Source organism: Plectrocnemia conspersa, unplaced genomic scaffold (assembly GCF_051122295.1).
Source record: "Plectrocnemia conspersa isolate PC_06_02 unplaced genomic scaffold, ASM5112229v1 ptg000012l, whole genome shotgun sequence".
Lineage (NCBI taxonomy): Eukaryota > Metazoa > Arthropoda > Insecta > Trichoptera > Polycentropodidae > Plectrocnemia > Plectrocnemia conspersa.
In genome coordinates, this window is record NW_028277176.1 from 8,496,954 (window position 1) to 8,522,744 (window position 25,791).

Below are 25,791 nucleotides of genomic sequence, written 5' to 3' on the forward strand. Positions count from 1 at the left end.
CTGTTACATAACATAATTACTGGGAACTGCTAGGTACCAGTAGACTTGCTTGAGATGTATTATATGAGCAAATGTATACCTTTTATGTTGAAGAAAAGCTTTCGACAATGTTTGTCGCAAAGTTCTTCGGAAACTGAATAACAGTTTCTCGAATGGTCTTTTTATCTTCTTAAATAGTTATTTGAGTGTATGTGACCTAAGGTACTTATCGCTCATTTGGAAGAACTGAGCGAATTTTATTGGACTGCAACGTCTAATTTGGTTCCGCTGTTCTTACATGTGGCAGTTGAGAACTCTAAATATTTATTATAATATATGCTGTTTGCTGATGATCTAGTGTTTCAAAATACTCGCACAAATGCATATTCGACCGACAATCGGCTATTCATCAGCAACGCTGTTTAATATTTTAATTTTTCATATCTTGTCTCATTATTCCAAGGCAGAAACGAAGTGGTTGTTCTGTATGTTCTAATGTCACAACATAAGTGTCAGAAATTCAACGTCCCTTCCAGTACTTGATCCTCTCATCAATGCCAATGTTTTGGGGCGGAAACAGCATCTTTATTTTATAACAGTAAGAGTCGAAATTGAGACATTTAGCAATGTTGTCATCTTCTGGTTCTTGTTCGGCGGAGATATTTAGGACTGATCCTTATCTTTAGTAAAGTAAGATTCACGTTTTTTTAGAAATATTAATGGACGTCTGCTCAGATATGCTTAATTTTGTTTGCTAATGCTAACGAGAAAAACTTTGATTCTTAATAAATTCAAAGGACACAAATCTATTATCAATCTAGTTTTATGGCCCTTTTAGTGAATATTTAACAACTAATTTCGACGCAACTATGTGTGGCGGTCCTGAAAACTTCTTGTTAGAGAGGATTCAGGGAAAATTCTTAATATATGAAGGGAAGTAAAGATATATCGATCAGTTAAATATCCATATTAGGATTCTAGTGCCTTTTTGTTAGGACAACAGGGGCGCAATTTATTGTAGTGTATTCATTGAAGCACTTTTTTAAAGTTGTTGAGTAGTGTCAATAATCCTTCAATGTTTGGTAGTGTCCTATAGTCACAATTACATATTTTATTCCTAATTCTTTGACTTTTTGCTTATCCCTTTTACACATTACCAGTCAACGCTGAAGATGTTTTTCAACAGGTTCTAAGGGACTCATTTCAATTCCAGGGTAGTTGAAATTTTTTGTTTAGCCGATTTAAGATATTTTGGATAGTGATATAAATAATTAATTTGTTTACTTAATACTGGTCCGATTGAATTTGTGAATCCAATAAAATTCGCTCAGTGACCTTCATTTAAATCATGGTTTTCAAGACTTAATGAAATGTTTGTTGCATATTTCGTCATCTTGTTTTAATTATTAAGTAAGAACCTGGCAAAGAAATATATATATAATCATTACTCTTTTTATACTTATATCATATACATATTTTCATACATTTATTAAAATACAAATGATTGGTTTAATCTATGTTAAAGTGTACGATTCTCAGAAAATAATTTGTTATTTATTATTGTAAAATATCAACATTTCACGAATCAATAAAATAATGAGAAAATTAAAAAGTGTATGGGTTATATCAAATTTGTCATAAAACCTAAACACAGGGAATTCTAGACAGAGGATCATATATTTACATATATAATTCACCGTATCATAAAAATAAATTTTAAAACACAAAATCAAATAGAACTATTTTATTCAAAATATTTTGTTTACGTATATTTCTCATAGTCTAAAATTTCAAATATGAACAATCTCAGTGTGACATGATTTAACGCATAAATCTATTAATAACATACACACAGCATGTGTAATCAGTACGGAAACTCAATTCAAACAAAAAGTTGTAATATAAAAGTAAAATTTAATGAATGAAATTCAACATGAATGACAAAATGACACAATCTTACGTATTCTAAAAATGTGGCAGTCAATGAATATAAAATTAAATTACATATAGTACAGTTGTCAAAAAAAGATCCTACTATAAACATTTATATCTTCATTAACATTCTAATTTCACAGATGACGAAAAACTGTATTTTAAAATATATTTAATTACTATCTTAATTATTACTATTAATAAGTGCTCAACTATTTGTCATATAAAATAATAAATCATGGTCAAATCTAATACCAGAACGGACGAACACAATTTTTACAATAATGTGCATAATTTTGTCAAATATATTTACAATAACTATTTTAAAGTTGTCGCACTTATGATTAAAAGAAAAATACTAAAAAATACCTTCATATATAACTAATTAATTAAACTCAACTTTACATTATTGAGCACCATTTGTGCTCTACTCTACCAGGTACGACATCAGAATCCATGGGCATTTGTTCATCGTTTTGTATTCCCTCGCCCTCTACCACTATTTCGCTCGGCGATGTGATCAAATCGTTCTGTATGATTACCTGAGCCTAAAACCATATTAAGAACATTAATATAATAGATTGAAGATTGATCAATACTATATAAAATAATTTTTAAATACCTGAGTGCGCCTACCAATGATGGGCGTGCTACTCGAAATCTTATCTCTGATACTTTTTAAGGGTGTAGTGATCATTCCGATTATTCTTTGTCTTTTCGACGGACGATCTATTAAATCATTTTCTGAATTTTCTGGCGAGAGTACGAGTGCCGGAGACTCTATTTCAGAAGATCTGCGTTTACGGCTGACTGATTGGTTATCTGGAGACCATCGCGTCGAAGATTCTGATAATATCGTGTTAACATCTGCAAGATATTTTAATGAATATCAATATAAAATAAAAAAATAATGTAAAAATATTGTTGTATTTCATAAAACAAAAAATTTCAATCGCAATTTAATTCATACTGTTCCACACATTTCTATTATTAATGCAATAATGATTACTTACGTATCTCTGAGCCGATCGTTGCATTGGCACTGCTTACAGTGGTGGACATGTGCTCCTTTGCTGCTCTCTGTCTCTGAACGGTGAGATTTCTTAGGCTGATCTCACGGAGCGGTTTATAGCTCCTTCGCCCCTTCATTGATCTATGAAAATTATTTATTTAGCATTTAATTTTACTTTTAATCACTCCGATAAAAATACCTTAAGTGTTCCGTATAATTCAGCGGAACAGCTTCTTCTTGCGAAGTCTCTTTGCAAGAATCGGCGAGTGATCCATCTTCGCTAGTGTCCAAAATTGGGGAATGATCACGGCTCGACGATGTGATATCGCCAACTACTTCAGTATCCTGTGTCGAATTATTTCCTAAAAAAAATTAAATCGGACTTAATATACCTGCAGGATTAAAATAAAGGTATGTAATTTAAAAACGGATCTTAAGAAATATATTTACATACCAGTATAGTTTGCCATGGTGGAATACTGATCCAAAATCCTAGCACTACGTCTGTATGATGAATCTTTAACGAGTGATTTAGAACTATTTGATTCAGATTTTGAAGGTGAGGCTTCATTTGTGGATGGCAATCCGATATCTTGAGCTAAAACATAACAGTTAAAAACATAATATAATAACTAAAAACACCACCAAACAGTACTGCAAAATAAAAGTACATTTTTCAATACCAGAATCTGCATCTTTAACTACGCATTCGGACACAACTTCGCTTCCAGGCGATTCTTTGCTCGGAGTGAGTGAGAATGCTTCTTTCATTTGGACAATTTTCTCCTTCATCTAAAAAACAAAATGATATAGATGTGCCAATCAATAGATTGAGAAAGAGACAGAAAAAGACATACAGGTATCGATTGATCTGATAGTTGAGTATCTTGGGATGAAGGACGTTCTAAGCTTTCAGCAGGCGACGAGGAAACTTCGGTGCCTGTGTCAGCTTTCGAGATTAATTGAGGTGTTTCTGGTGTGGGAACAACTTTAGCCTAAACCCGAAGATTAAAGATTCAACACTATGTAGAGGAATAGAGTAGATATTTAAAACAAAACATACCTGAGATCGTCTAGTAACGCTACGTCCAACTGGTGAAAAGTCTGGCGATGAAGAATCGAAATTGCATTCGTCGGAAGTCTCATCATAAATCAATTCAGGGAAGAGCTCATCATTGTCGGGCTCCGAATTAGGAACCAAGGCTTCTTCTTCTATCACTTCTGGATGACTATCGTCGCTTATCAGTGGACTTCCGTTGGCATTAGAAGTACCGTTGGAGTTCAAAGCAACGTCCGACACACCGTTAGCGACAGATTTGTCTTTATTCTTGTTTAGCTTATCTTTCTTTGGTTTCCCGTTAACGGCTGTTTTGGCTTGGCTAGTTTCACCTTTGCTTTCGACAATCTGTTGATATAATAAATATGTCACATTACAATAATTAAAACAGTAATATATAAAAATCTACATACTTTCTTCTCGACGTTTTCAGTAGCTTCTTGCGGCACAGGCGTTGTTTGCCTGGAGGTTTTACCCGATTTCTTTTTTGTATTGTCCATTTTATCCTGAAAATAAAATAAATAAATAAAATATCGCAAAACTGTAACGATAAATTAGAGCATTATTACCAATGGTTCAAGAGAGACGCTGCAAGGCTGAATCTTTTGGCTCATAATTAATCTGCAATGGTGAAAAGCAAGATTTCATATTGCAAATAATATATGAAGTATGTTTCACACACAATGCCAAGTGATATTGTATTACAAAAACGCAAGCGAGCCTTGCAGCCTGTATCACATTTCAAGAAGTTTGATTGTAACATTTATGAAAATGCTTACATATTTTTTTTAATATGTCTGCGAACAACTCTTATTGATGATTTAGCGAATATGACATATTTGTTAAAATTGACGCAATTTACACTGTAAAGCATTTACGCAAAGAATGCACAACTGATTAAATATATTAATGTGAACCGTACGAACATGTATGGAACGTAAATATATGCAAGTATTTTCATAAATTAACCTTATTAGATGTAATAGTATATATCTCACATTCGATATACGAAGAAAAGTATTCTTATCAAATATATATTACATCAATCACTATATGTAAATTATTCCAAGTGCATTAAAATATCTTATATACTCGAAAATACAGTTGCAGAACCCAACATCGCAATCTTATAAAAATATAACGATTCTAGATACAAATATGTATAGTCAATAAAAATAATATTTTCAAAGGGTTTTGTGAAGCTTGTGGATGACGTTTTTTATATTTGAGTGCCAGAAAATTGCAGTCGAAACAGTAAATGTGTATTTTTACCTATTCTATTTTTTTAGAATTATTAGATTATATCAGATTTTTACCTGTTTTATCTACTCAACCATGCAGATTTTATAATCGCGGGCTACCTGCGGTTAAAAGAATTCAAATTTTCAATGAACGTCCATAACTTTTCATAACAATTTTAAAGCTAAAATATTTTTTACTATAAAAAATATGTGGGTTTTTTATATCATTTTGGGACACATCTGTATTTAAAAAAACAACACTATTTCTCTTAAAATTAAATCACACTATTAATATCAGCTTAAAAAGTTCAGTATATATATAACAAGAAAATAATGTTAAATCAATATTTAGATTATGTTTAAGTTTACGAAAATCTTTTATTATTAACTGTCAAAAATAATATATAAACTGTTCCGAATTATATTTTTTTTAAATGAGTCATAAACTCACATCTTTTGAAGGAATATTGATTAATTAATAAGGAAACAATTCATGCAATCTGGCAATGCAGTCACTACGATATAATATTGTTATTATTCCCTCTCCGCGAAATACATATAAAGCATTTCTGTGTATCACTATATTTTTCTTTGTAAGCTTATATTTTTTGATAAAATGTTTTTGCACTAATCGCAATGGTTTAGGTGAAGCAGATGGACACAATTTTGTCAGTGGTTGGGAATTTCCGGTGATAGTATTTTTTTGATAATTACTGTTGACATTGCAAATGGGTTAATCGACACTTTTCATGTGATGCATTGTAGATACAAGGTTAGATACAAAAAAGTGAGAATATTCGTTTATTTGTAGCAGAATAACAGTTTGTCACATTATAACAATAACAAAGTATCTTACATTTGAAGAAATATTAAGAATAAAGTTATTGCATTATAAAAAAAATATGTGCACACACCAAAATTGATGAAATATTAAAGAGCTTAACCTGTTGGATGTTAAACAACGATATATCGTTGTTCGTTATTATGTAAAATAAATGCTGTTGATGTCATGATGCCCGTAAAAGTAAATTAATTTGTGAACTTGTTATCCCGTTCGTCTGACAATGTCATGAAACAGTTTTTGAATGAATTTGATTATAAGGTATAGGAAGAACCGAGGAATATGTGAAAAAGAAGAATTTTTAAAAACATCGTAACAATCAAAGAGTTAAAAATGATCTTTTAAAAAAAAACCACCGAAATCAAAGCAAAGCATATTTAACCCTTTTAATGCTTTACATATGCGAAACTGCCAAATGTTTTTATAGAAAAAATTATCTTTTAACATTTAAAAAAAAAATGATTATATATATATATTTACTAAAAATTAAAAAAAATCCATGTGCTCTCTATAATGTGTATAATAATAAAAGGGCATAATATCCATATTTTACAAAATTAGAACAACAATAAAATAAACAATATTTATTAAAGAAAAATAAATAAAATCAAGTTTGAAGTATACAACATCTCTTAACACATTTTATATATTTAGAAAATTTAGTATAATCTATTGTTAGTTGATGAAAGAAAAAATAGCCATTTTATCATTTTACAAAGAAAGATATTTTTTTAAATATGTCTAAATTTTGCAAAACATTGTATATCTAAAATAATTTATTTAAATAATATAATTATACAAGCATACTAATTATATGTTACTGGTTTATAATCATTTTCATGTTTACAATTTGATAAAAAATACAAATATAAAATAAAGCATTGTGGGTTATAATTTAAGGAAATAATATAATACTACTGGCGAAGTAATGAATATAATTTGTAAAAATATGAAACATCTGTTCTGGGTAAAATATCCTATTGGGGACTAGGGCCGAAAAATCGCCCCGCTTCAGTTTTTGCATAAGCAGCGTGGGCCGACTTTTTGGATTAAAAGGATTAAGAACAATCGATCGAATCAAATTAAGTTGGATGATTGCCCGTGTCTCATTCATACTAAGCTAGTTGAAAACTGCATATGATATGGAGCAATAAAATATGCAAGAGCCATTTATTCAATCATCATTGTAACACTAAAATTGCACGAGTACTCTCATGGATTGAACCAACTGAATGAAGAAGAGTGTGAGAGTGAAATGTTAATATTACTATAAAAATATTTACAAAAAGCGATACTTTTATTCTACTTTTAAATATTTACATTAGAAATTATTTAGGGCATATTTACATACAACTTTGACTGTCTATTATTATAGCTTTCTTGATGCATTATATTCTCCAGCATAGCTTCATTCACGCGTGACAATGTTCAGTGAAAATATTTCTACAGTACACAGTACATAACGCCCATTTGCATATCATAAATAACGCATGGAGCATCGGAAAATGAAGCTCTACAATGCTAAAACACAAGTCTGCAAACAGCACTCCAAATATAACTTGAATGAAATCTCACCACTGAAATTATAATTAGCACTACCAACACGACGCGTCGCCAAAGTCAGTTTGACTAAATCGGTGCTAGGTTAATAATGAGAGAGGAGTGAGAAATTTTCGAAACTGACTGTTGTTAAGATGCTGCCATCGCGCTCTGCGAAGCGGATTGGAGTCAAATCGGTACTGATGGACGTAATGAAACAATTGAAGAAAACCCGTCGAGCAGGAGCACAGCGGCGGACCGCATACTTGTGATAAGGCGCGCCGAGCAAGTTCAATCATCCACGAACCAGGGGCGCTCAACCGTGTCTCGCGGCAAATGCGGCGAACCGAATCCGAATTGTGACGCTCGTCACACGCAATGGTCAGTCATTCTGATGGACTGGCGACAGAGGGGCGGATCAAAAATTTCCGGGTATTGTACATTTGCTTAAGAGTGGAAATGCACGTTCACGTACACGATAGAATAACCAGGGGTAGAAAACTTTTCATGCTAGAAGGTCGCATTCAGTTAGCTGTAACTTAATCAGATCAAGTCATGCTTATAAAGTTGACAGTCGTTTGTATCATGGCTGAGAGATCAGAATTAGTAATTAATTACAATATAATTTCAATTTCAATAGATCACATGGTTAAATAAATAAAAAAATATACGTTTATTAATGTACGCTGACGATACAGCTATTTCAAGTAGAGCTTACTCTGCCACCACCTTTCGTGAATGAAAAGTATAATGAGGTTAATTAGAAAAGAATCGTTAAATATCTGGGCTTACTTCAAGCTTCAATTTAATACACATTTTGGAACTTCGCTCTAAAGGACTTGCCGCCATCGTGGTCAATAGACGATATTTAATAAAAAAAAAATCTATAAACAATTAATTAGACCCATTTTGGAGTAACACCAGTAATACTATTTTTTTCTAAATTACAAGTCATTCAAAACTAAGCTATAAAAATAAGATATATTATACATTTTTATACTAATTTAAAAAAAATGTATATTAGCCTCTGAAAATCAACCATTAAAAACACTCATTTTCATACCAGAAAATATTATGAAAATATCTTGCGAAACCACATTAACCTACTAATTTTGTGTATCGATAACTACGATATAAGCAACCTTAATTTTTAACAAGCTCAAAATGGCGAAGCACATTGATTTAAAAGCTAAAGACAACAAATCAATAATTCCAGTTCTCCAATGTAATGTACTCAAATTATTATTATTTCCCTTAAATTATAACAAATGTTTTGTTTTATATTCTTATTTTTTTTTATCAAATTGTAGCTAATAACTAATTGTAAAGATTAAAATGGTTATAAACCAGTAATGTATATTAATAAGTATTTAAAAAAATGCCGATGCTTTTGGTCACAATTTTAAAGTATTTTAAAAGGCCTATATATTTTTTTTTATTAATTCGCGATATAATTCAAATAGGCGATGAAGTTATATCAAAGTTTAATTGGAGAAAGCAAATCAAAAAGGATCTATTTTGCAACTGTATATTAAATTGACGATAAGTATTTTAATTATTTATATTATATAAAATGTGTTCCACGAACTGATAAAAATGTATGTCGTACATCTAATGTGTCATGGAGTATCATAAAACACGAGTATCAATCGAAGAGCAGAGAAAGATAAAGATATACTTCTTTATTTACGGATTATGTCGAACGAAACGAATAAATTATCAGAGTGAAGCGCGTTAGATAAAATATATCTCAAATATTTATTTCAATCGATGACTCATTCGATTATATCGTATATTAAAAATAAACCAAACATTGTAAACGATGAAGCAGCAAAGGAATCTGCATTATTTTCTTTAAATCATTTTCCAAATAAATAAAAAAACGATTAATATATTTTATAAATATTGTAAATTTTTTAACTGCACTGTATATATTACCAATAAATTAGTTTTAAATTAATCTGTGACGTCGCACGTCGTAATTTTAATAACGGTTAAAACTATTTTTTATACAAAAAGTTGGTTACTTCTGCATGCGACCGATCGCGCGTGTATACATGTGTAGGATTTACAACTTGACCTTCAATTCGTGAGTAAAAGATTTACGAAACGCATTTGGTAAAACTTCCTGTTATGTAATTTTTTTATTCACGACTAGTAACAAGTTAAAGTACAGATTGGTTGTAAAATTATTACAAAAATTCCTTCCTCATCAACTGGACAAAACCGCAATTGGCACAAATCGGATTGGTATTCGTATTTCTATAACAATAGTAATCTAAATTATTTTAATTTGAGGAACAATCTTGAACAGCATTTGAAAACTATATAAACCAATTTTCATGTATTCAATATTAAAAACAAATACTAAAGAGGGTCAGTTAGTCAAGCATGAATTTTTTGATATTTCTAATAAAATATTTTTTTACGATACTAACTAGTTTATTTAGCAGCGAAACGACAATATTTGAGAAAATAAATCTGTATATAAATAAAAACATTTTTTTATAAATTATCTTATTTTTTTGTTAATTAAAATTCAAAAAAATACAATATGTATTCAATTTTTTTCTTCAAAAAGTGCAATAGACGATATCTTTAAAAATCAATAAAAATATAAACACAAAATTAATTTAAAAAAATATAAAAACAAAAAATACAATATCTATTTAAGAATTCGGATTAAAAAAGCTCAATATCTTTAAAAATAAATGAAAAGATATAAATGGTCTACAGTAATTTGTCAATGTTAACTAAGGGTCGTCCAACTTTTTAAGTACCTGCGAAATGTTAATAATGTAGGACACAATCAAGTTTCAAAGCCCCCCCCCCCCCCCCCCACGATCTGAGCCTGCGACAGGTGGGATGTTGAAATGCATGTTTTAAGCAAGGTCTTAAAGAGTAACTATGCAAAATTTGGTTTAAATTGGTCAAAATGCACACATTTAATACATTTAATATTAGAAATATATACATTTAAGTTTTATATTTCACAGTTGAATAGTTCATCATTTTAAATAGTAACATCTAGAATCGACATGACCTAAATGATTTTAGACTTGTTTTCGTTTGATGTTAACTTATGCATATTTCTGAAAATAGTACCATTTTTTCTAAACTTGTTTTATTTTGAGAAAAACAATATATAATATAATAATTCTTCTTCTAACTACATATATATTTTATTTGTCTGTGTTTTAAATTATTTTTCTTGTGATACGTCTGCGTTTGAAGAAAGATACAGCTTTATGATTAAAAAAAATATAAAGCATAGCAAAGAAACCATAAAAATAACAAGGTTGATATTAATAACACTTCATATAATAATAAAAAAAGAGAGTTGATAAAGAGTTAATAAACTGACATTATTTAATGAAGAGGATGGAGAACAAACTGGCAAAATGCATATTGCTAAAAATATTATGATAAAGAATGAACGCTAGCCTCCAATAAGATAAGTAAAAGTGCATACGTCAGGACTGTATATACGACTAAAAATAATATTATCTCAGACAAATAATTTTTTATACAGCAACTATAATTCTTTGTCTTATAGATAACATGCCCAATTCAGGCACCAATCAACAATCTCTTCTCCCAGAGCTAACTACAGTCCAATCGTAAACGTTCTTACAAATACAGTACCTCTTTCCATGATCGTTTGTAGTAGATTATATTTTTCTAAAATATATTAGCTTCTTACATCCGTCTTTTTTAAATAGAACTCTTTCTGTACTCATTTATCGAAATACAGTGTTGTTTATTATTCATTTAGTTCTAGAAAATTGCAGCATTATTTGATAGCATCATTATTATAATGCTTCTACACTATTTAATTTGTGTTTAAAACGAAAATGTTTATATTCAATTATGAATATGAGTGATTTTCGAAAACATTGGGTTTTACATTCAATGAACACGAGGAATCAGAAACTATTGATGAAAAAGACAATTGTAAAACGAGGAGTTGAGTAATTATCGATGCTTTCCACAGACTTATTAAAAGTGAGAGAGAATGAAATAAGTAACGTGACTTATATATGTAAATATGTACGTGGCTCTAAACAAGTACATTATTTATCAAATATTGGATAAACTCTGATGATCGGCCAAGTACACATAAAGATATACATATGCAGAAGAAGTAATTGAATCATATTTTAAATTACTTTATCATTGATCACAGAATGGACTAAGTTGTAACTGATCTACTGGTATTCATTAAATAGTTGATTTATCCTCTCAAAATGAATACTCAAATAGATGTGAATACTTTGAATCATTCAACCATAATGATTATGAAATATATCTATCTCTGGACATATTCCATCTGGCAATAGGAGTACTGTCATTAATCTTTGGAAGTTCTAAGGCATCCATGTCATGCCCAATATAATTTATATTTTTTGAAACCTTTTTGAGTGACTTGATGATAAAATTTACACTATTTTATTTCTTTAATTACTTAGGAACACTTCTATTAATATATCATGGTAAATAGATGTAGTAATTTCTAACCATTTTACATAGAATTGGCAAATTATTAAAATTCGTCGTAAAACTGTTAATCCATCGATGGATCTTGGAAACAATTTTTTGACCAGTCTGTGCCAGCCACTCGTACCAGTCTATTGTCAAAACCTAGGCGTGTGAATTATTATTCATGGTTCTCAATCTAAAAAGTATTGTTTTTAAATTTACGCATATATTTTCATTAAATAAATTAAATAACTGTTTTTAACTACAGCCAACTGTGCTAATAGAAAAAAATATAAAAGCAATAGTAGTGATGATGAAGAGTTATTCTTTTACAATTATAATGTGGCTGATGATAACTTATTTGACAAGAAAACATTTGCATCATTATGAAAATGATATTTCCGTTGGTGAATATAATCAAGAAACTGGCAAATATTTCCGATAGTGTAAGTGATAACACCTAGTGAGATTGTGTATATGAATTTAAATCGTAAGCATTTATTTATTGACGGTGATGAACCTGAAAGAAACGCTCATGGATTATTTTAATCCAATTGGGTAAATGTAAGTGGTAGCGATTACATTCTGAAACAATGACCGAAAATATCAGAAGCTACTTACTTGTGGATAATATACTTCTCCAAAAATGATAACTAGTTCAATTATGTCTAATAGAAGAGGGCTTCCACAAGCAATAAAAAAAGCAAGGAAGAAATTGTAAACTATAGAATAGATGAATGAACAAATAATAGTTGTAAAGTATTTGCATGGAGGAACAAAAATTCGTCACAATGTGCACTAGGCGTGGCTCATCAAATATGTATGTACTATTTTCATATAGTAAACTCCTATATTATGTAAAAAAAAAGCATTATCTAATAAAAAGAGGTTGAAAATCATATCTTTCATATGGAAGATTGCTTCGAGAAAAATCATACGTAGGGCAAATATAACTAAAGTTTGTAAATATGGAAGTATATGTAATATAAATACATTTAGTGTTTCATATAATATATCAAAGTAATAATAAAAACAATAAATTCCGTGTGATTAAAAATATGTTGAGAATCATAAGTGTGGTATGAATTACAATAGTGAACAAAAAGTGAATTAACTAAATACTATTTACAACGATACAGTGAAATATTGTTTCTTTTGTCATTGCACTTTTGGATGTTTTATTTTTTAGGTAGTGGTCCAACATATTGAACGAGTATAGGGTGTAATATGAATAATAGGTAAGAAGGTTAATTTTTGTGATTAAATAAAGACGTTTTTTTTAATACGTTTGTGGTCAGAAGTACGGGGTACTAAGCTCACTTTCATTAGGAATTTCAACAAGAACATCTACCACTTCGCTCCCAACTTGGAGCAAAAGATAGTTCAGCCAAACTCGCATTAAGCAACTACTCCGAGTATCCTTAGAAAAGCTAGAAAGCAGTTTCTTTCCACTTTCACATATGATAAGAATATATTTTCACTATACAAACTTTCACCCTTAAACTTTTTCTTAAATAATGAATAACAATTAAAGTTTCTGTTTACTGATAATTTTCACCATAGTAATAATAAGAAAATATCCTCAAATAAAGGAATGTCAAGAATCTATTTTAAATTTTTTCGATTATGAGGGAGTATTTGATCACTCTGAGACTCTAAATTATAGATCTCAATTTAAGAATGCTGTGAACTAGCGCCCAAAATATACGAATAACTGACGGATCTTACTTACTTATGGATATTAGCAAAAGATATAGATGGTAATGCAAATCAAGGACACAAACGTTAAACGTTCGTTGCATTTGAGGGGATGAAACTCATGCACTTTCTAAGCTCTAGAAGACTATTATTGGACGCTATGGAGACTATGTAGAAAAATATGTCCTTTTATACATTTCTCGTTGAATAAATTAAAAAAATATTGTTTTCATTTGACTAAACAAATGTCATATATATGATAAACATAAACTGGAGAGAACCTCTCAGTAACAATACATACATTGAGTTCATAACTAACAATAGGTTCTTGGAGTTCATAAAAAATAACCTTATTCATATAACACAATGAACACAAAACCTCATATCTCACATTCGCAGCTACATCAGTGAATAATGAATATAAAACCGCGTTCGACGTCGCAAATAGCTTTATTATAAACACGTCCTTGTAATATAATATAACCTCTTAATCTTTATGAACTGAAATAATACACAAAATTGATCTCAATCATACAAAACACCGACAAATTAACGCAGATATCAATCCGAACACTTAACATAGTAAAAAAATTGAACATTTATGATCCTTTTAACGGTTTTTTATTCTTCCGGCGCGAGCGCGGGCGCGGGCGCTGAACGCATAATTGACCTATGTTTTTTGTTTGTTTTCTTCGCTCAGTGAATTTTCGATAGCTGCCAAACATGTCGGTGCGCTTAAGACGGAGTTAAAAATTGAAATGTAGTTTTACCGTGAATGCGAACCCTCGTAGAGCGGTTAAACGAAATCAAACGCCGGCCAAATCCGCAGCCGCAGATAGTGGGCGGCGAGTACTATGCGTCGGGAGAACTGACCATAGACAAGCGCCGCTCGCTCGCTCGCGCGCTAGCTCGTTGTTTATGACTGAATTATTTTCATAATGGAAATAACAGTGGTAATAGTCGTCCATATCCGTTAAAATAAATATTTCTTATGTTTTACGAATATTATTTTATAGTTTATTCAATTAATTTATTATTATAAATTAAGTATAAATTGAACAAGGCCGTATATTACTTGTTAAAAATGTTGGCGCCACGCTCAAAAACCAATAATTATGAACTCTACGCTGCTTTTGTCCCTAAGATGTTCACACAGCAACAATTCGATTCGACTTTTTCGCGTATACGGTTTTATTACTTGAGGATGGATTAAGCAACTTATTTAAACCTGCTAGCACTAGTTGCGCCACTCATTAAGAAACAACATACTCTCATGCGAATGGCTAAGATTTCTAACAACTGGCAGAAACTACAAAGATCTCAAGTTTACAACTGTAATATCACCACAGGCTCTCGGCTGCATTTACAAAATACTTCATAATTATTATCTAAATGTATGAAAAAAATATTATTTGTATAAAAAACTATATTAAAAAATTATTATATAACATATAGACATTATTATCGGTAATGTACGTTCATTACTCCTCAAACTGTGACAAATAATTAGCCATTGAGTGTGGTAACTATTCTTGCCATGGTACGTTGCTAAGTAACTGTCGATTACAATCTATATGAGATTGAAGTTGTTGGTGCTGTTGCTGAAGCTGAACACTTGGACTGGGAGATGTTTTGGTAAATACACAAAATAACACTGATAGACGTTTATTTGCGATTATTACTCGTTGTTTGTAGAATAAACACACTCACAGAGATAAAAACAAGTTTTAAATTTGAACGTATTTATGTAGCAAAACGTTGTTGGCCGTTTGTGTAGTCATTAGGGCCAAAAATAACAGAGACTTCATAATCATTGGTTTCTGAGCGTGACCTCGATAACCTTAACAAGTACAGATCACATTAAGAATGTTATTTAAAATACTTTATATGATATATTGCCAGAAACTTATACGCGGATAAAATTTATTTCGGCAATTGTTATTAATTTTTGTGTAAATGTATATATTAACTATTTAAGCGCAACTATACCCTATTTAAACCGCTTCTCACCTATACGGCTCTTTTACGGCCTAAATTTTTTAATGTTTATTTGGTCTCTATATTTTTTAGTATAAAATTAAGGAAAAAGCGTACTAGTGAAAATTAAGGCACTTAAATAAATCCATACTGTATCTTAAACATTGCTTCAGTAATATTTTATTAGTTCACTTGTAAAGTTTTCGTTGTTAAAATCTACTGGAAAGCGTAAAAATCTGTAGAGTTTTAAATGTAACATAATTTTCAATACTTTTAGCAATTAATTTGAAGCAAAAGTTCTTTTAATATTTAAAAATAATTATTTAAAGAAACGAAAACACAATGTGTCAATAATTAGTGAGATGACAAATATATAAACGTTTTTACATTTACTCAAAAACTATAACGGGAAATGTCAACGGGGTAACACCGAACATTTCCCTCAACATAAAAATGACATAATACGTCGATTTTAAGCAAAAGAAAAAGTATTGTATAAAATCAATTTATGAATATTTATGCGTTTTGAATACTAATACAAAAATATTCAAATGCTGAACTTTTGCGAATCGCCAGGTTTTTCTAATGAAAAAACTATTTGTACTAATAAAATGCATGATTATAAGCTTATAGTACTTTTTGATATATAAATATTCTAAGAATAGTTTTGATTACAAAAGTGATTTCAAGCCTTTTAAATTGAATCTAGTTTAAGAGGTACAAAATGTTTTATTGTCTTTAGTTTGATAATATTGTATCGATATACTTTTAGGTAAATTTCACTTAAATAATGAAAAATTTTGCACCTTCTTAAAAATCACGATGGGTCTTAAAACCATCAATTTTGAATGTGATATAACACTTTTTGTTATAATATAACTCCCTTGGTTTCTACAATATAACTTTTGTATACATCTTGACCTGGTCAAGTTAATTAGCCAGCCCGATAATGTTTTGGGATCTAATTGTTTTTTTAAATAATCATAAAAATACCAGAAAATATTTTTTTTACAGATGCGATCAACTTTTTAGTGCAATATAAAAAACTACAATTATAATAGGAAAAGTTAGCATTTCTTAATAAGGAGCTAAGGTTATATAAATAAAATTTTAGATATATTATATTTATAAATGTATATTAACACAAATAAATATATTTAGAAATGAATTTTAACACATTACACAAATAAATATGTAATTTATTTCTTTTTCTTCTTGCTGCGTGTGAGTGCATTAAGCTCTCCTTGCTGCAAAGACGCTTCAGAGTAAATTTGCTTAACTTTCTCCTTACGAATGTTATCACTGAAAAATATATTAAAATAAAGTTTTTTCTATATGTAAGAATATTTTTATGTATTTTATGTACAAACCTTCTGATTTTCTCCTTGATTTTCACGGAGCTGATGTAGGATTTATCTCGTCTAATTTCTCTCATGGCACCCTTCATTTCCTTCTTGTGCTTATAAACCAGTTTTTGATACTCTTGTTTCTCCTTCGACATTACTCGTTTCTTTTTACCAGAAAATCTATAATTAAAAAAATAATTGTATTTAAATTTAATAATATTAAAACTGATAACTGAATTTATTTAAAACTTACACATCTTCAACATCAGGTTCATAGAAACGCAATTGTTTAGGTTTGCTTTCTTCAATTATCAGTTTCAATGATCTATTTTTGAATGTCTCTTCAACGCTACTCTTTATTCGATCGATAAGATCAATAGCTTTTGTGGGGTAATTTGACTTATTAATTTCAACAATTGCAGAATAATGAGGCTCGAAGAGTGGCCTTTGACAGTTTAAATGATCGGCTTGTTTGAATAAAGACTCGAATAGTTTTAAAGAAGTTATTAATGTTCGTACTTTGAAATCTTCACTATTATCATCCAATATTAAATATTTCGCAAGCATATTTTCATTGGAGATCGAACAGTTAACTTTACTCGTAATTTGTAATATGTTCGTTGAAATTGTATTTAATTTAAAAGGTGGTAGAACTTTAATTTTATTATGCGAAGATGGTTGGACACATAAAGACAAAACACCTCTAACGTAATTTACAGCAGCGGGCAAAAACCTTTTAGACAGAGCGGTGTATTCCAGAATTATCGTCACTAAAAATAGCCCTCTGGAAACATCAACGCTGCTCTTAAGCTTTGTGTTTGTCAATATTTGAGATATAAAATAAAAACAGGGAGTTACAACTGGATGTTTTAGATCCGAAGTAGAAAATAAAGCTGACACTAATTTGAAGAATATGATGGTGTCCATAGATGGGAAAACTTTAGGGCGTTGCTTATAATCTCCATATTTCTCTCTTATGACTTCCAACAAACAAGATTTAGCGTTTTCGGGATCCATTTGAGCTAATCGATAATAATGCGATAAGAGCCGATCGAAACATTCAAAAGCATGTTTTATACCATCTTCGTTCGTTAAAGCGTCTTCAGCAAACAAATCGTTTGCATATTGAAGTAGGTATGCAAAGAAAGTTGATAATTTCTTCTTATTTCCTTCTCCTAAACTAGGATGATTACATTTAATGATTCTTTCAACGATGATAAATTGATATATAGGTAATTGCCTCTCTAATAATTCCTAGAACAAAATAAAATAATAAAATAACATACGCGTTAAATATTCTTTGAGTATTAATTGAAAACATACGGCAAGGTCTTCATAGCTTTTAGGCATTTCGTATGTATAAGGTAGCTCTTTGGCTGCTTTTTCCATCATTTCTTTCTTTGCTAATAGATTATTTTTAATTTTATCTGGATCTTGGCAAGTGACTTTTGCTTCAATTTTATCATTGTTTTCGTCAGATATTTTTCTTTTTCTGTTTACAAGAATAGATTTATGTTCATTGTTGGTCGGTTTTGTTTCAGATTCTTCAAATGAAAATGAAACTGATTTTTTTGATTTTTTAATATCTTCCGTGTTTTCTGTCTGTTCTATATCATCGTCAAATTTTGCTTCGGTTGTAGATTCGTTCTCTTCTTCATCATTTGACGATTCTTCAGCTATACGGAGATCATCCAAAGAATCATCACTGTCTTCATCTTCTTCTGCGTCATTATTATCTTCACCGTTTTCCTCATTGTCATTGTCACTTTTAGCATCGTCTTCATTGTCATCCTGGTTAGAATTTTTGTTGGGTTCTTCTATATTTTTATATTGAAGTTATAAACTTTCATTAAGCATTAACTTATAAAAAAATAATACTTACTAGTAATAGGCATTAGTAATTTTCCTTCTTTGTTATATGCAATCACCAACTCTGGATCTGAATCTACTACATATCCATCATCCAAATCATCAGCTGACCTGTTATTAAAATACATTTTTTGAAATAAATTCTACAATCATTGATTATATTAAATAGTATTTATTACCTATGTTTAGATTTGGTTTCTATTTTTCCAATATCTGCAACTCCATGCATTCTTGCTAATCTATCCTTTTCCAATTTTTCAAGTTTATCTTTTTCTATTTTTGCAATTTCATCTTCACTCTTTAACCTATCAGATGGCTAAAAAATAAAAACTCATGTAATAAATTAATTTTTTAAATATTTTAAAATTAAATTTACCGTTCCGCGAGGTTCAAACTTTAATTCTCTCATTGTTTTGTCATAATCTTCATCCTTCTTTTCGTGAGCGATCAATAGCTTATCAATCAATGATAACGGCTCCTTTGCCACGGGTTTTTCTACTTCTTTATTGTAAGTTTTAGATACAACTGGATGTAAATCTTTCCATTCCGTATCTAACTTTTCTGTAAGGTCCAATGTTTCTTCCTTCAATTTTTGTTTTTCTAATTTACGTTTTTTAGATTCAATAATCAGCTGTTCAATTAGATCTTTTCGAGACCTTGCACCATCATTATTTTCACTTCTCGATAAAACACCACCACCAAAATTGGCATCAGAAACGAAGTTTTCTAAAATAATTATATTGATTAGTATTATTAATGGTAGACACATAGCGCAAACTATTGATTAATAATACCTCTGAGATGTCCGAATTTTCCAGAGTTAATTTCTTCGTCTTCATCTTCTGAACGCGGATCGTCAAATTTCTCTATTTCTTCCAAAGTTTGGCCTCTGATAGTAATTTGAATGTTATAATACAGAAATAACGTGAAACTTATTTATTTTAAATAATATACCTATGCGTAAGAACTTCTTCTTCAGCCAAATTATATATACTTTGCTTCCCAGTTTTGGCTTTGTGTTGATGAATTTTTTCAGCAGCGAATCTTGCCATGATTTTCTCTTCCTCAGTAAGAGCCACATTTTTCTCTCCAATTCGTTTATCCAAAAATGTATTGGATTTATTAACAAGTTTCAGCTCATAACCTAACGTATTCTTTCTCTAAAAAACAAAATAAATGGTAAATAAACATATAAAATAAGTAAAATAATATCAATTATACCTTTTTTATAGCCTTAGCACGCGAAACTCCTGGTAATCCTCTATCATTTTTAGTTTTTTTACCCAGAATTTTAAACTTCTCTTTATTTATATGAACTTCAAACGGATTCAATACTTTTTTGAATTTATCTTTTGATTTTTTCGCGTGTAGTTTATCGGCGAGGCCGACAATTTTTTTAGATTTTGATTTCGCCATAGTTCGATTAAAATAGCGCTAGAAACGACACATAACCTAGAAAACTGCTTAGTATAAACACGCACGTTTGCTTTGACACTTGCCACTTGTTTTTAATTTTGGCCATAGCGTCACAAATAGCGACCAGATAAAAATACATATTAGTAAATTATTAAATTCGATACAATGGCATTTTATATATAATTGTTCTAAGCCGTCGCTTCCGCTTCCGACGCGCATAACTTAAATTGAAACATTCTACGCTTAATTTTTTACTTTGTAAATCGTATCGCTTTGTATGAACGGTGTATAATACACGTAAACAAAGAAAATATGTTTAATTATAATTAATAAAAATAAAAATAGAGTAGGCACAATAATTTTCGATTTTCTGCTAATTTATTCTATTGTTGTCAACCAATGAAAAATAAGTATTCAAATATAAAACAAGATGGCCGACATCAAAGTGACAAAGGTTTCAATAATTTTGTGTGCGCGACAAAAATTTTTATTTTACTACGCGACAATAATTTTCAATAATTCATCATTTGCATTGCCCGATTTGACTGAATACAAATACGCGTAAAGTGTTGTCAGTACGATAAAATAAGAATTTACGCAGATTGGGCGTTAGAGTAGCAGGAAGTATATGTTGATTTTTCAAAGAAAATTTTCTTTTCTGATGAGATAAATTTCCTCATTTTCGGGTATATTTATAACTAAAATTGCTGCATATGGGGCAAGGAAAATTATATGCCTTAAAAGTGACTGTTTGGTGCGTATTTTGGTCAGGCGGCGTCATTAAGCCTTACTTTTTTGAAAAAGGCGCATGATAACGATAATTTTTAGTACGAAATGTAATATATTTATTTGGAAGATATGTTGTTCCAATAAGATTCTGCAATTGCCTCACATCGGGTGTAATGCTAGATGTTTTAAGTAAAAAGTTTCCAGGTTGCATTATTTCACTTTTTTATTAACTCCAACTGACCGCTAAGCTTTTTTGGATATATGCTAATAGTCGTGTCTACGTCAACAAACCCGAACGTTTTAGCACCTAAAAACCAACACGCATCAAGCCTAGATACTACCCGTTTAAGAGTGTGGTAATTCCTTGGTAGTTCTCGCACAGGAGCGGGTTTCCCTTTTTAAGTATAGTACATATAATCCATTTGTATCATTCTTCATGGATGTCTTTCTTTTTCCATGTTTGTTTTATTATGTTATGGATGATGTACAGGAAGTTATCTCTGTTATACAAATAAAGTTTTCTTTAGTAGATTTTTATTATACACCACTATAATCATTCAGCAGATAATATTTAGAAGAAAAATTTGACTAGAGATTGAATGAATTTTGGGGCTTAATGCTGTGCGAATTACTGATTAATAAGGACGCCAAGAAGAAAATACTTAATTTATTATTAAATACATTTTGATCAGAGACGTCATTTCTGTTTTTTCAAATCACCAGAATTAAGATCAGCTGCGATTGAATTAATTTAGCAAAATTGAGTGAAGTGGGCCTTTCAACATTTTGTTTCGTTCAACGAACGAATTCTGCAAATTTCAGTCATAGTAGATACGGCCGATAAACATTTTTTTCACAAATGTTTTTTTCGGAGGCGTAAAAGCATTTTTGTTGTTGAGGAGAAGCGTCTCATTGTTTTGTATTTCGAAACAAAATAAATGGGCATAAAATCCATAGATTTTGGAGAGCCACTGGTCACTCGGGTATATTGAGAGAAAAAAACGAGTATTTGTATCGCTCAAGTAATATACAAATTGTTTCATTCTAAGATTTTATCAAATTTTACTCGAAATAGTAAAAATGAATATTCGACCAATTACTCGAATATTTATATAGTTAAAATCGGGCAAATAATTTGAATAATCGATTGAGAACCCTATTCTTCAAAATTAAATTGGGAACCAAATCAGGTCCGGAAGAACGCCTCGTCTTCAACTTCTCAAAGCCTTATTTAGGACCTGAGCGTTCAGTTTCCTGATATACTGAAGACCGAGTACAAAATGATGAACGTGACTGAGCGGAAGGCACAAAAGATTATGGCGGTTGCTCCAGTCTCTCCTTTTTTATATTAACTTTTCGTTAAAAAATATCAGGTTTGAGATAAACAAACATATTTATTCAGACGGTTAACAGCAAAATGGTGTCACTTTTAAAATCAAAAAGTTTACTTATCGTATTTAGGAACCAGCCTGGATATATAATTATATGGTTTATTCTCCAAGGTACATTATATAATATATCTAAAATGTCGGTTCACTTATCTTCTACCAAATAGTTTATACTAATTATATCTAACTCTTCCAAGAGAAAATAACAGAAACATTAAAGTACAATTATATAACGCGATGGGAATAAAAAATATAGCTTATTTATCCTTTCAGCCAATAAACAGCTACTGGGAACGTTAAACAGGCTTAATTAAAATGATAATAATCATTATTCCAATGCCCAATTAAACAACGCCTACTACTAAACAAATAAGTCGTCGCCAGAGAACAATAAGGCAAAATAATGACTGTAAATATTTTGCGGTGTAATCGATTGAAATTAACAACGTTACAAAAACGCTTTACATCCTTTTTGATAGGGTCGCTTTTAGCCATTTAGATGTCGATCGGACTACGGTTGTATACGTGTACATAAGTATGTTTGTATCGGGCCTGTGGCGGACAAACGTAATAAATCTTCTAAAAGGTCACGCTCGGCAACATTGAGGCTAAGGGATGCAAGGAATATCCGTCGAGGTTGACCCACAAATATGTATACTATCGATGGATGTTTTACACTTTTATTCTTGATATAAATAATAAAACTGTGATTTAAATACATAACATACATATATAAACTCATATAGCTGATTAATTAGATGTGTGATAATATATTATAAAAGTTAGAAAGAAGGAAAGTATAATATTAATACTTGAAATGAGCAAAGTACTTCCTAGCTCAGTCTTTGATAAATTAATTTTCTTATTTCAATAAAATTTATTTGTGAGACAAAAAAGAAAAATAATGATATTTTCCATGTGTGGTGAGAAGGCGAGATAAGAGATAGCTCATAAATTTAATTTTGATAAATTATTTAAAACACCACTAAAACAGAAAAATATCCAACAGAGTAAAAAAGATAACAGGCAGTGAAAGATCTTATTCTCTCAACAATTGAGAGAAACAAGACAATATAGTGTAAAGGATGGGACCACACAAATGCCCTCGTTATGACTAAAAAAAAAGTTTTTTTCATAAATAACACGCAAGGATTCTCCAGTGCAAAAACAAGCTAGAACAAAATTTTTGCCTTAAGTTTGGTAAAATCATTTTTATATTTTTGGTAAAATGTTTAATCATGTTGTAAAGTGTATTAAAAATGATTATGAACCAAAAAGAGTAGACATTTAAGTAGAGCAAGTATATTAAAAAAATTTGACTCAGCAGGTGAGTCGCTACTGAAATTAGCAATAGCATAAGCAACATATTTTATTAAGATTTAATAAGGAGCCGAGGGAGACTATGATCGTTGATCTCCCCCTATTTTTTAAATCTATATAAACCAGACAGCTGCTGCAAGAAAATTACTTTACATTGAACTTCTCACTTTGATTCCAGCTTCAAATACATCCAAACAACTGAGTTGAACCATAACTCAAATACAGCCTCTGCCGAAACGTCACAAATTAAAATTCAAAATTCGGAAAAAAGTTACTGCTTCCATTGTCCGTCCGATTTAGTCCAGCCAAGTAATCACCTTAAATATCCAATAGCTTAGCTCGATCTTTGAAATGATTTAAAAATTGTTCAACCACAGTCTAAAAGTGTATTATATTTATGAATTGTGTCATGTTTTTAATAAAAACATCAAGGGTGAATTGTTAGCAATGATTTTAAATATTTTTTAACTCCTTATATTTAAAATATTAAACTAAAAAAATTGAGGTATAATTAGTTGGACAATTAAAATATTTTTGTAACAAGCGACATGGAATGGCTTCGCGGTTGACTTCTTGACTACCCCTGATGTAGATGAATTAGAATTTTTTGCTCGTCGAAAACAAGATAAACAGGCCGAGATAACTCGACGCAAACAAACAATTTCTTAGAAAACTCCCGAATAATTTGCACGAATATTATGTCACGCCTTCTTTGATATATTGTATCCTGTTAACTGTTTTGTTTTTGTCGCTGCAATAAATTTAATCATTCTTAATAATTTGTACTATTGTTTGTATGTTAGATAATTATTGTGGCTTGATGGAAAGCTCTTAAGCAAAAGTATCATTGTCTGCATGAAAAGCTATGATCTCCTTTAAACACAGACGTGGAATCTGGATACGGCAGTCTATTGACACAAAGCGATTTCAATTCGTGTGAAAATTGGAATTCCCAAAACGTTAATTGATTTTACCCAGATTCGTATTAATCAATCCAATACAAATGATGTAAGAATTTGCTAATAAATTATATCGCAAATAGGCGAAATTAATTAACGCAAAATTCTATCAAACCTAACAAAATAAACAAGATGGGCAACGTTGCTATCATTATAGTTAAAGTGAACAGGTTTTTAAAGAGTTGTAGAATATTCTAGTAATTTCAAAACTCAAGTTAACTCTTGGCTGCTTGAGGGTAGCGGCTGGACTGTACCAAAATCTGACGATTCAAGTGGAAAAGCTGCTTGGTAGTCCAAGCCTATAATTCAACACTGACGGAGTTATCAATGCAAATTTATCATTAGCCTTACTAATGTCAGGCTCAAGGTGTGAGCTAAAAAGATTAACGTTGACATATAAATTTAAAACATGTGAATTTTATGCCTCAGAGCTCAGCGCAAGAGTTTTTTTTTGGTTTAGCAAACATGTTTTCTTATAGATATTAAGTTATCAAATAGTTGTTAATTTTAAATTGCCAGTTTTATGCATATGCAACATTTAAGCTTTGATTAGTGGCAAATAAAACATATATTTAGGGACATTTTTGCATTTCAATGATTGATCTATTTAATTTAGCTTTACAATTTTACAATTATAACATATAACAATAGTAGATATATATTCTGAGAGTAGCTGTCTTCAGTTTAATATTTATTTGTATATTAATGTACATATTAACATATGCATTATTATATTGTAAGAATAATTATTACGATATAAACGGTAGTTAACAAAAACTAATTATGTCTTTCTTACCAATGAATTGATAGGGATGGATTAATACTACTTTTTATAAACACAAAAATGATTTTATGTGTGTGATAAAATTATATGATTTATATAATATAATATTTCATATTGATATGATAAATAGTGTAAGAAATACGACTTACACAGATGTATACATGTGTATGTATTTTAATTAGGCATTAATTAATGAAATATTTCTCCAGTCAGCTTATGCATTGT

At 30.3% G+C, this 25,791-nt stretch overlaps 2 protein-coding genes across 15 annotated transcripts; both read right to left on the reverse strand.

The window, feature by feature from the left end:
* Positions 1-1,708: 1,708 nt before the first annotated feature.
* LOC148228124 (uncharacterized) lies at positions 1,709-14,658 on the reverse strand. 14 transcript variants are annotated; one of them, XM_088199279.1, is made up of 11 exons: positions 14,549-14,658; positions 4,550-4,601; positions 4,394-4,486; positions 3,987-4,328; positions 3,781-3,918; positions 3,607-3,715; positions 3,378-3,521; positions 3,123-3,285; positions 2,925-3,064; positions 2,534-2,778; positions 1,709-2,459 (listed from the first exon to the last, which is right to left on the reverse strand). In XM_088199279.1, exons 2-11 carry the CDS (start codon positions 4,592-4,594, stop codon positions 2,313-2,315), a joined length of 1,566 nt encoding a protein of 521 aa, XP_088055405.1. In that variant the 5' UTR covers positions 4,595-4,601; positions 14,549-14,658; the 3' UTR covers positions 1,709-2,312. The 14 variants fall into 14 exon arrangements, with proteins under 14 accessions (XP_088055405.1, XP_088055402.1, XP_088055406.1 ...); XM_088199276.1 differs by having other exon boundaries at positions 3,595-3,715; XM_088199280.1 differs by lacking the exon at positions 14,549-14,658 and adding an exon at positions 7,747-7,919.
* A 2,214-nt stretch (positions 14,659-16,872) lies between these two features.
* Positions 16,873-20,474, reverse strand: l(3)07882 (Nucleolar protein 14 homolog l(3)07882). The gene is made up of 10 exons (XM_088199678.1): positions 20,192-20,474; positions 19,925-20,130; positions 19,765-19,859; positions 19,347-19,696; positions 19,150-19,286; positions 18,984-19,081; positions 18,425-18,918; positions 17,355-18,355; positions 17,126-17,281; positions 16,873-17,057 (listed from the first exon to the last, which is right to left on the reverse strand). The coding sequence occupies exons 1-10, from the start codon at positions 20,384-20,386 to the stop codon at positions 16,955-16,957; spliced, it is 2,835 nt and encodes a 944-aa protein (XP_088055804.1). The 5' UTR covers positions 20,387-20,474; the 3' UTR covers positions 16,873-16,954.
* Positions 20,475-25,791: the final 5,317 nt, after the last annotated feature.

Bases quoted from the DNA above. Each gene is read 5' to 3' on its own strand.
- LOC148228124 (XM_088199276.1), bottom strand. From the start codon at position 4,594: ATGAGCCAAAAGATTCAGCCTTGCAGCGTCTCTCTTGAACCATTG. The intron at 3,716-3,780 runs GTATGTCTTTTT...TTTGTTTTTTAG, and splicing joins TATCAGATCAATCGATACCT to ATGAAGGAGAAAATTGTCCA. The intron at 3,286-3,377 runs GTATGTAAATAT...AATTTTTTTTAG, and splicing joins CACCATGGCAAACTATACTG to GAAATAATTCGACACAGGAT.